Here is a 12,333-nt window from a genome sequence, read left to right on the forward strand (position 1 = left end):
ACTCAAGTTAGGGCCTCTTGAAATCAGTAGCAAGCATCTAAAAAACCTGCATGAACTTGAACACCCAGAGAATGGGTCATTTAATCTTAGGAAAAAATTGTCGAGTTTTTATAAAAAGATCAGAAAATTGAGGCTAAACCACCAAAGTCACTGCTAGAACTGGAGCTGTACTTCAGAAAATGGCTTAAGTGAGAAGTCAGCATTATGAAATTAACTCTTTGTTTTGTGGCCAAAAAAGGTAAGTAGAGTTGTTTCTCTGAATCTTGTAAGTTTGCTGAAGTTTAGGTAGCAAAATGGTTGCTTGAAAAAATACCTAGCAAAAAATTCACTACCTCAGACTTAGATAATAGTTTCTGAAAATAGCTGGGCTGCCAGAATGTCAGTATTTGGAATGAGAAGATTGCTAAGGGGAAATGGCAAGTAATAAGGGGCCTAAAGAGACATGAAAAGCTAGGAGCTTCATTTTACTTTGAGGGGAGAGAAAATTGCTTAGCACTACTTATAGCATCTTTCATTCAAAGATCTCAAAGCTTGCTGAACCAAACATAATTCTTTGAAGAGAGGTATAGACTAATGATCACTTTACTCATCATTGAAATGCAGCCGTCTGTACTGGAGCATACTGACTATTTGGCAGCAGCCATCAATGCTACCTCGAAGTTCAGTACAGAAGGTAAAGAGCAAAAATGCAGCTGAGAAGAGGCTAGAACAGCAGAATGCACTGAAATGACATCAGTTATGTCTGTACATCACAAATCTTAATTTAAAGGAAAGAAAAAGGCTACAAGTGAAAATACTTCTTCTCTTCTGATACTCGCATTTGTTATTCTGCCAAACTTGTCCTTTATTAGGAAAAAAATGGGGCAGACAAGGTTCTTGATATTAAAATACCCTAGTGGAACTGTTAGGATTCCATTCTGCTCTAAAACCGGAGTGCCAGTTGGCTGTATTAGCCCTTAATACTTTTCTTCTTCAGTGTACATGTAACTGCATTAATTAGTCATTTACCAACAAACTTGAAAGATTAATACAATTTAGCTAGGAAAATAACTAGATTTTTAATATATATAATGGAGAAAAATTGAGTTAAGTTGTTCTTTCTTTTTGGATGATTGTATCTTTTTTCTTCTCTCCCACCACCTGTTTCTTAGAAGGACAGGAACTCTGGTTTAACTTACAATACTGTGAATCAGAAAAGTGCAGCCTTAACTGTAATGCATAAATATAACCGCTTTTACTCTGCAAGTAATAGCTGCACCCGTAGCTCTATTAAGAGCTGTTAAAGTGCATGAACAAGTCCTGAGAGGCTCCAGCATTGATGGTCTGGGTGCTGCAGGAAGAACCCATGTGTGCCCTTCGTAGCACCAGGCTTCAGAGGAGGCGGGGGGGGAGAAGACAGAATGGGAACAACTGATTAACTGCGGCATTAATCGGAATACTTTCTCTGAGTCCTGGAAAATCTTTGCAAGCAAAGTATTATTTGATCACTGCTGATTATATATTGTCAGGCGTTTAAGTACATAACTGTGTTTATGCCGAGCTCTCTGAACCAGAAGGAGAAGGAAACTTCCTAATGACCTCCTAGAGAGTCAAGCCCCAAGCATTAGGTCTAGCGCTGTGTTTTTCATCTGATGCCAGACGGTTCTAAAGAGGTCTTAATGCAGCTCCAACAGTTTATGCTATTTAATAAATCTAATCTGTAAAACAGGTCACGTAAAAAAACTAAAAACTTTTCTTCTAATTACAGTAAGATTTTATTGAATGCACATTATACATATAGATCATAATACTTATTAAAAAAGACTATTAAGATTTTACAGTTCAAGATTTTACAGGCAGTGGGAACAGTGGAAGCCTAATGCTTTCTGAGAATCATATCTGCATTAGCAAGATAAAGGACAATTTAGGAAGATTACAAAAGCAATGATTTAGAGTACAACATAAAAATCTGCTGAGAACTAATTCGCAATGCCAGCTGCTGCTAAGCTTCTTAATCTTTATCTAGTTCAATTAAAATCTGAATGTTTGGGATTTCATTAACAACTGGGGACTTGGAAATTACATGCACTTTTACACTGTATTCAACTGCTTATGCACATTATTGGAAGTTGCCTGGAATGTCTTCAGGTAGACTGAGATATAATTAAAACTTAAGTACTTAAAGGATAATGCAGAGGTAAAAGAGGATTATTTTAATTTTTCTGTCAGATCCAATTGACAAAAAAAAATCTTGCACAAGTCAAAATGAGTTACAGACCAGTAAGAATTTTAATGCAAGTGATATTTGTAGCTGATTGTGCAATCAGATGTGCAGATCAAATAGCTTCACTGGAGGGCGGAGTGAACTGGATATTATAATTGTGGTCTGTACTGATTGTGTTTTGTGTGGGGAAGAAAATATTTCACATCTATCGTTCACTTCTGTACTGATGTAACCACGCTGCTATCAATTAATTATGCATTTCAAAGAATCTGCAAGTAGGCCTTTCTAAAATTAAACTAAGCAAAGTGATGAACAAGCTTTTAATCACTTAATACTGTGTATAAAAAATAGTTTCTTTCCATTAATTCTTCAAGAATAATTCTTCTAAAAGTTGTTTTTTTTTTTTTTTCAGAAGTAGAAAGAGACTTCATTTTTTTCCCTCCTTATTGTTTTTCTTCTTTCTATTTTCTGTGAGCATGTTTGCCATCTCTGGAATGCCTGCTGGTTTAAATAAGAGGCATTAAATACATGTTGGAGTTTAGTAAATCGTAAATATTTGGAAGCAGTCCTTAAAAAGATGAAGATTTGGTTATTTGATGGTATTCTTTGATACAAGAACACTGACTGATATTTCTTCTCCATGTAATGGGGCAGGATTCGTGCTGGCAGTATTTCCAAGGAGAGCAGGATGCTGGCAGGGTGATGCCTGCTGATGGGAGTGAAGCTGGGCAGGGTTTCCCCGGGTCAGGGACAGCGCCGTGGGATGTGCTGCCTAAGCTCCGGGTCAAATTCTTAGCTGGTCTGAATTTTTCTAAGTTTCATACTGGATTGGATTTCTTTCTCTTTAATTATTTAGATCTAATGATCTTAGGTGCCACTATAGGATGTGGAGATGAGAATATTTCAGAACAAATGAGGGTATTTAAGGTGGTGTAGGTACTTCAGGATAATTGGTACAAGATGTAGAGACAGCCTGGACTTGTTTAAATGGTGTGTTTTGATCAAGTTAACTTTTAAAATGCTAAAATGATAAAAAAGAAATTATTCAGTAGTGAAATTACTTAACATGTTTGGGGAAATTTTGTTCACTTTTGTCTTTAGAAGTCAAAGACTATTCTTAGCAGAAGAAAACAGTGAGGTTTTGCCTACCTGGCTCCTTGATCTATTTTTTTTCTCCTTAAGTTGTGCTTACAAAGCAAGACCAGTGTGTAGGATTGCTGCCATATATAATTTCCAAAAGCTATATGCCATTTTTTCCCCTCCATGCTTTTTAATGGAAGCAAGTGTGGCAGGGATGCTTCAGAAAAGTGAAGAGTACAAGAAAGGAAAGTATAAGAATTTTCACTTGAGTGAAAATTTGGCCAAATTGAATAGCAAATGTGTTCTGCTGCCCTGTTTAACATTTGTGCTTGGATGTTTTTTTATACGCTAGGTAAAAAGAGTGAAGCTACCCTCTGAAAGAAGGTTATATTTTATGCAAGCAGTTATCATGAAGTTATGTGTATTCACCATAGTGATGGAAAACTTTCTTTATGGCTGTCTGTACTGCTGGAGGAATCATGGTGTGCTTCCAGTGTACAGCTGCTGCATGGCAAACCACAGCGATCCCAAGCTCTGCCAGTTACACTGTTTCCCATCCACATTTGCACAGGGTGGAATAGGTTAGCAGTATGATGAGCACATCTTGAGCAGATCTTTCACCTCTGTTCAGAGGGGTCCAGAGAGCCTTATGGGCCCCTCTTGGCCTTCTGCCAAAAAACACTGCAGTCTTGAGCATCCCTGCAAGGTGGGTGCTACATGGGCATAGCTGGAAGTGGGTCTTCGAGCTGGCAGAGAAGCAGGGCTGAGTCATTTTTGTCTGGAGTTGATCCTGTGACTTGAATGAATTCATCATCCAGCTACAGCGTTCCTCGTATATGGAGCCCAGTGAGGTATGTAGTACTTCGGCTTTATAGTTCTTAATTTGTTCTGCTATGTGCTGGGATATGTGCTCTCAAAAGAGCAGAAAATCTGTTCTTTCCTCTGACTACTGAATGCATTTAGTATATAGGGGCATTTCTTTAATTGTAGGGTTTATTTTCTGATTTCAAATGGATCAGCCATTAAGTAGCCGACATAGTACGACAATCTGGACATAAGATCCCTCAGCTTTGGTGTTTTCAAAATTTAAAGGTTTTTATCAAAGATTAAAAATAGTAATAAAAAGGGCAAAAAAAAAAAAATCCTTCCCTTTTTCTTTTGTATAATGAGAAAACTGAAATAAATAAAATGAAGAATATTGATATATCAGAAATGCGAACAGTAAACGTGTCGCTAGGGAGATGAGTGGGAGTTGAGAGCAAAGATAACTACAGATCTGATAAGTATCTGTACATTTGGCTTCAGATATGAAAATCAGTGCCACAGATTGATCCTACAGGAGTAATAAATACATATTATCTGTAATTATTCTCAAACTTCATAAACCTTATTTTAATAACATCCTTTGCATCACTTTTTTTCTGAGATCTTTTCTTTTTATGACACTGTCAAGCTTTTTAATTTTAATTTCAAGAAAATTGCTCCAGCTGTTATGGATTTCGTTTCAGCTTCCAATTGAGCATTTCTGTCATTCTCTCAGAACCTGATAAACTGTCCCACTTCTTTCCTCCTGAGGCTAAGAGTTTCCTTTGGAGAGTTCTGGCAGCAGCTTGGAAGGTTTCCGTTTCTGAGCTATACCTAAATGGTGGCTTTGTTGTTGTTTGTTCATTTCTTTGTTTTAAGGGGACTGAAGGCTGTGAATTTGCAACTTCTTTTACAAATACTATTTTGGATGTAATTCCACCTTCCAGTATTATCCTGCAGTGGAAACTCCACAAGATTTTGAAGCTTGCACAGCTTTTGCTGCAATCACTGAAATCACGTAATGAGTTTTATCCATGGAACTCCAGTCATCTGCAATATGACATGCAAGGAATCATCAATACTACCCTGAAGGTGAAGGATCAGCCCTTTGTTAGGAGTCACTTGGTTTTGAAGGGCTGGAGGCAGACCTCTGCTCATGCATACCAGCACCTGCTGGTTGCTGAGGGCTGCAACTCATTTGTGCCGATGGTTCTCCCAGCAGTAATGTGGTAACAGCAATTGCAGTTAACAAAGAAGTTTGTTCTTGTTGTTTTTGTTTTTCTGGTTTGTTTGTTTTGTTGTTTTTTGTTTTTTTTTTTTTTGTCAGTGGCAGTGGTATTTTTGTTTTGTTTGGTTTGTTTTAAGAGGATTACAAGTTTACCCGTGGAATGCTACGTCTGAAAAAATGTGCTTGTTCAAGTAGAAAAGTAGGGGAAAAAATGGTGCTCAAGCAAGTTGAGTAAGTACTTCTGAGTGGATGTGGGAGGCGACTTGGAATAAATCTCATGCAAAGTGTTGATGTTTAAATTTGGTAATATAAACAACATTTATTTTTTTAATTTACATTTTAGAAATATTTTTATGTCAAAATTTGTTGTCAAATAGGAAATACTCTTGTTGAATGTGTTACAAAATGTTCTTTTATCAACGGACTGAGTAGCATGGTATATGTGCTACCAGCACTCCTGTGGCTCCGTGTTGAGCTGGGATCGGCATCGATATTGGAAGTGTTATTGGGTTTCCTCTACTGTTAGAAGTGTGATCACATTTCACGGTGTCCTGAGGTCTGAAGCAATCATGAACAGACAGTAAGCAAAATTTCAAGTGCTGCTTTTTTGAAGATCAGAAATTAAACATAGAGCAGTGTACTCCTCTGCATATCTGTTGATGTGTTGACCACGTTTTGAGATGGAGATGCTGTTAGATCTTAAACCAGTAAATTTCAGTACTAAGTTTTCTTTGCTTTCCTAGTAGCAATGAAACAGTGAAACTTAACTCATTTACATTAGTGTGATTCTCCATCTCCTCTTCCCTAAGGTGGGGTACCCAGGTGTGAGTGGTAGGCCTTTGCTCAAACAAAAAATTCTTTTACCCCTTAACTGCTACATTTTTGTCCTCTTTCCCAAGGGCTTTGCAGCACTTCTCTCATTGTGTAGCCAGAAGCATTTGAACAACCCGTAGACATCCTCCAGTACAAGATACAAGTAGATGCACATTCACATTCCTGTTGCACAAATTCGTGTGATGGGAGCTGCTGCAGCTTGGGTTGGACCTGGCTGTGCTTATGGCCATGCTGGGGACTTGCAGGAGGATCAAAACTGTGAATTTTAATAAAAAACTGAAATACTCCACTTGTCCAGAAAAAAAAGATGCAATTTTCAGGTTAATGTCTGTCTCCATCCTGTTTCCCAACTTGGTAATAAACAAATAAAATAAAATTACATTTTTGGAATGAAAAATAAAAATAAACTTATAAAACTCTCCTGGTTTTTATTTTTGTAAAAATGAAACTTGAGTAAATGTGAACAACTTGCGGACAATTTCTGTCCTTGAATAGAGTATTTTTTTAATGTAATTCAGCTTCAATTTCAAATTTTATATTTTATATTTGTTAATAACATTTTTTTTTACTATATCTAAAGATTGCCATCTACTGGCATGTAATAGCTTTGGGGTCTGTTATTGTTCATAAATCTGAAAATTCAATAAAGTTATTTTCTCAGCTGATTCTGTGATTGCATTTTATTTCATAGGATAGGGGCAATAGTTGGGGAAACATTAACAGCATTTACTTTATCATGCCAACTACAGTGCAATATACAGTTAATTAAAAGGCCATTATAGCAAAGCACTGATTTTTCCCACGTGAATGATCTTTCTCTTCCCCCAAATTAAGCCATGTTTCATATTCCTCTAAGAACAGAAGAACACATTATTTAAGTAAAAAATGTACTGTTTCTTTAAACGTTTGAAGCAATGCTGTCCTCCTGGTATATAGTGGTTTGGTGGCTTCATAAACAAGATGGGGGTAGAACTATGCAAATTCCAAAATTGTGGGAGACTCCTCTCCCTCCTCAAGTGAATTTTTAGTTTACCCTAAAATTCCTTAGATGTCTAGACCCTAATTCATCACAGCTTCCCCTCTAGTCAGCAGAGCATGGTGACCTCTGGAGGAATATATTAGCTGAGAAGAAGGGGCAGATTTGACCCCAGACAAGCTTTGAGCAGGTAAATAGGAGCACTGAATCCCTGTTGCAAGGTTCTGTGTTGATATGCACCTGAGACTACTACAGTCTTAAAAATTAATGGCAGCTGTTGGTAGCTACTCCTACATTGATTTCAGGTTGGCAGAATGTACTCCAGGTGTGCAAAAGGGATTGGTCCCATGTACAGGGACCTGTTTTTCCTCAAGAAGGTCAGGGGAGGGGAGGAATCTGGTGTTTGCTGGGATAAGCTGAGGATGTGGTCCCTATGTCTTATAGGAGCTGCGATTCCAAAGCAGGTGAGTACACCCATAAGATAGGCAGAATTCTGGTTTTACCTAGTTCCTTTATATTTCTTAAAGGCAAATTGCTCAGCGTACTGGTTTTCCTGCGTCTTATTTTTAGATCTGTTTTTGTGAGGAAGCACTTAGGTGCCTGCGTGTGGCTTTGCTTTCCCTTTTGAGGACACGAAGCCTAGAAACTTAGCTTTGCCTGTTCCTAGGCACCTGTGTGGGACATTAAAGCTGCGTAGTCTAAAATTTTTGAAGTAATTTGCAAAGGCCCATGCTGGTTTTTTGGTGAAAACAGTGTACTTTTATCTGTGTGGAGAATCTTATGATTGCTCCTTCAAGAGAAAATAAACCACTTATACCAAGCAGATGATATTGTAAATGTGAACATACTGCTACTTTTTCCATTGTTATGAAGCGTGCAAAATACTGTTTCACCAGAGAAAGTGGTCTCTACTTCAGGGGTAAAGCCTAGCTTTCATGTGATGTAAGAGCTGTTGCTATTCAAGCTTTATTGAACTGTAAAGGAAGTAGTCATGTAAAACTTGTGTAACTTATTGAGGCATTAACTAAAGCTGCCCTAGGGCTGCCTTCACACATGTGCTACTATTGTTGATTTCCTATCTGCTATTCTTATGTTGTGTAGGGATTTGCTACATTTGTATACTTGCAGCCTCTTGTCTGAGGTCTTCACCCCTCTCGGTTTCTGCTTTTTCTGGTCAGTAGAGAGAAAAATGTAAAAATAATTTAAAGACAACAACAACAAAAAAATGGGTGTTTAAATAGAAATTGTCCTGAAGTTATTCTGTATGAGCCTCATAAAATATATTTAGTCTAGATAGTCAACTGTTGACATCTTACTTGGATTTCTGCTAGATAAATTACTTCCAATTGTATGTCCGTGTATGTATTTACTGGTAATTATGAATCATATTCTTGGCTGTTTAAGGCAGATAGGCTTTCCACCATTTGCTCACATAAGCCTGTTCTGTACTTTGATGTATTAGGCATATTTTAGATGTAGAAGAGTAGGGAGATGTACTGAGAGGCCATATGGCATGAACCTATAACCTGAAGCAAAGTCAATAAAGATAATTGAATGCAAAGAATAAGAACACAAAATTCTCCCATCTTGTGTAGGTGGAGATAATTTTTGATGTGCACCAGCTTGTGGAAACACAACATTCATGTAGTGGTGCTCCTGAACTGTAGTCCTTTGTGCTCAAGGGATGTGGCAGAGTGAGTTAAGCCATCAAACCCGAGAGCTGTTATACTGTCTGCCTTGTGAGGGGTGAGAACTCTGAGGCAAACATTCTCTTTGGTGAGATAAATGTTGGCCTTCTCAACTCTTCAAGGCGGAGGAAGCCTTTGAGAGGTAAGTGCTGACTCTTCCCTTCTATAGGCGTCTTTTGTAAGTGAATGTGTTTGCAATAGAAAATAGCCCATTAATGTGGTGATTGATTGACATGAAAATGCAGTTATAGGTTTGGTAAGACAAATGCATATTCACAGAAGCTCTGATGAAATGCTGTGTAGGCCATACTCTCTTATTACAGATGGTTTCCTGATTTTTAGTGTTTTTTTTCTTATTATAAGCAGTCAATTGACTTCCAGTTATAATATGAACTGCAGTAAATCTTGCTGTTGTGGTGGCAGTTAATCTCAGATCAACAGGCATAAATTGTGTGAGGCAAGTCCTTGCTATTAAGAGGTGAGCTATTCATTAACTTAAGAAATTGCATTATTCTGGGCTCCTCTGTGGCATACTTAAGTCTCATTTCTCTTAAGATATTCCAGGTGCTTGCACTGGCCTGTAATACCTTTCAGTATCATTTGACTTGCTGTGGAGTGAAAATTACCTTGATTACACAGAATGGCAGAAACGGTTTTTGAAGTTTCTCAGTGATTTGCCCAAAATTTTTCTTAAAAACCGTATCCCAAATTGTTCAGGCATACACCTGTTTTGAGTAGGGGTCAGTAAATGTGTTATGCTGACAGGAATGAAGGAAATGAATCCTACCTCACTTAGTCTTTCTTCTTGTTTTGGTGAGAGCAGTAATGGCTGTCCTTCTGCCCTCCATGCTGTTAGATGTTCCCTCATGTCTCTCATGTTCCTTGCCATCTTGTTGATCTTTGTGTGCTCAGAGTTGTTCACTACAACCAAAGAAATCTGCTTGCTCTGGTGTGCTTAAAAAAAAAAAAAAAGTTTGACCAGAGAAGAAAACAGGGATGGCGAGTGAATATGTGCCTCCTGGAGGTTGGAGTCCATGGTGCCTTGGAAGCAACTTCAGGTGCAGCCTCCTTCTAAATGCATCTGAGAGACTTCTCATGTGCCAGACTTCCCAAGCTACAAAACTTGAGAGAGATACCTGAGCTGTCTTTTGAGATATTATGAATGTAAGTATATTTAAAGCTTGTGAGATGAGAATCATAAATCGAGAGTTTTTTTCACAGTGATAGTATCTTACTCTTGAAGTGGCCTGAGCTCAGCCTTAGCAAAAATTTCATGCGGATTGCTTCAGTGTTGCTTTTGTGATTCTTGTAATATTTGGGATGATTTTGGAGGAAATCTGATAAGTTGTACTAGTGTCTGCCGGGTAGATTTACCACAGAGGCTATCAATGAGGTACGCAGGATGCTTTTAGCATGGTCGATGCAGCAGGAAGCAGGGACTGTTCCTGTGGCTGCAGTATGCTTGTGGTGTTCTGGGCTGTTAGAGGGGCTGCTCATCAGACCATGGAAGAGGTCAGAAATAGAAACAGTCCACCCAGAAACACAAGGGATGTCAGAGCCTTTACAACAGGCTGGGTACACATCTGAAGTCTGTATCCAGACTGGATCGCTCATTTGAGTAAAACGGTATTTACAGAATACATCCCAAGCTATTTGGCAGCACCTGAGTGTTCTAGCCTAAGAACATATATTAGATAGTGTTCTTAACTTTATAGAAAGAAATCCTTGGAAATTATTACTGCTTCTGGTTTTGTTCCTGAAAAACCTGTTTAAAGGAAGTATGGAAGGAATCTTATTTTATTTTTTGGGTGGGCAGGTAAGCTTTATTATGGGAGATGATAATTAACGAATTTTAAGGGTCAACATGATTGTCATGTGCTACAAGGAGTGGTAGTTTATTCTCCTAAATCAAGTCTCTGGGAACAAAACAAATTTTGGACTGTTACGTAGATGAGCAGAAAAAAAGAAAGATAAATTCAGCTTTTCAGTTGTTATTTATTTTTGTTCATTCTTATTGAAAAATTCTGCATCTTTGGAAAAAATGTCACTGTTTGCTTAAGTTAGAGTGAACTGTCTGGCTGTGGTGATTTACTAGGGGAAGCCATGTCAATGATTCCAGTATTTGATAGTAAATGAACTTGTCAACAAGTAAAATTAAAAATGAGACTGTAACTTATATATTTTTCCCTGGTTTGTTCACCAGTATGAAAAGGGTTCAGTAGAATGCCCATCCCAGTCAATGGGAGTCTTTCTGCCAATTTTGATGGGCTTTGGAACAGGCTTGTAACTATTTACAGTTTTTTGGTTTTGCTTATTTACAATACAGGGTGCTTATAGTTAATTGTATGGTTTTTAAGTCCTTTGGATAGCTGACTGCGGATAATGCCTTTAAACATAGCCTTTAATAACAAACAAAGCGTGGGAAGGGAGGGAGCTGCTTGGTCTGAAATGCCCTGCCTCTATTGGCAGTACTTGCAAGAGCAGAAGCACTTCTCTCAAAAATATAAATTTTCTTGCTGCACTTTGTCTGCCTCAACAGCTTCTTATCTGTGAACCCATGAAAAATGAGTCTGTGTCATGGATCATCTACCATTTGCATTTTGATTTGCATCCTGGAATATGGCTTAGATCTGATATAATGGGTTCCTCCTTTATTGTGGTGTCTGTCCCTGGCTACACGCTATTACCTCCTCACAGGCTTTTTGTGTGAGTCTTATGCTTGCCCTGAGCACCCCCTTTTCGTAGGTCTATAAATTACATGTATGACCTCAGGAAGTTCTTTATCATCTCTGTCACACATGGAGGAATTTCACAAAGAACTTCCTTATCTCATTATGGCATTTTCTGGATAAATTTGTATGGGGTAAATACAAAGCTGGTGGTGGTGCTGCTGCTGTCAGTAAACTAGTCTGGTAATGCCCATGTATGGGTTCAACTCTGTCCCATGTTTTCATGTGTGAAGGCATGTTTCCTGTTTGATGAAAGCATTCAGGAGGCAGTTATTGTACATATTTGCCTATTTTTAATAGGTTTAAAAAATATAAAATGATTAAAAAGAAAAATAGGAACTATAGCATGCCTTCATTAAAATATCCAGCCTTGTTCCTCTTCCTGATAAAATGGTAAAGTTGATTAATTACAGTATTTATTTTACCAAATGATAGACTTCCCATCCCTAAATTCAGCACAATAATACTTAGAACATAATGTGTACCTGCAAGAGGGCATCCTAGGATCTAGTTACCTAAATCTATATTTAGGCAATTTATTGTTTATTATATGTAAGCTTGACCTCATTAGCAGTGGTCTATTTCTATTTTTGTTGTTGTCCCCAGGATGTAATGGGGAGGATAACATCTCAATCTGTGCAATCAGACAAAGATTGTGTTGCGAAATTAGGGGAAATTGTGTCCTGAATAAGAACAGCAAATTAAATTACTGACAATGGAGTGAGTACAAAATGTTTCTGCATGCAGTGTTCTGGACAATGCACTGCTTCAAAAATCATGCAACTTCATCT

At 37.9% G+C, this 12,333-nt stretch overlaps 1 protein-coding gene across 4 annotated transcripts in view; it reads left to right on the forward strand.

Moving 5' to 3' along the window:
• Window positions 1-12,333, forward strand: part of CDH4 (cadherin 4) — a 668,170-nt gene that overhangs the window by 237,668 nt on the left and 418,169 nt on the right. Inside the window, exon 1 of one of the 4 annotated variants that reach the window (XM_068700720.1) lies at window positions 7,445-7,589. The exons of the other annotated variants lie outside the window; for them this stretch is intronic. Within the exon in view, the coding sequence (XP_068556821.1) occupies window positions 7,559-7,589 (31 nt within the window). The 5' untranslated portion in view covers window positions 7,445-7,558. Of the gene's footprint in view, window positions 1-7,444; window positions 7,590-12,333 lie in introns of those variants that run through there. 4 annotated transcript variants of the gene reach the window in all.

The sequence above is a fragment of the Anas acuta genome, chromosome 16 (genome assembly GCF_963932015.1).
Source record: "Anas acuta chromosome 16, bAnaAcu1.1, whole genome shotgun sequence".
NCBI lineage: Eukaryota > Metazoa > Chordata > Aves > Anseriformes > Anatidae > Anas > Anas acuta.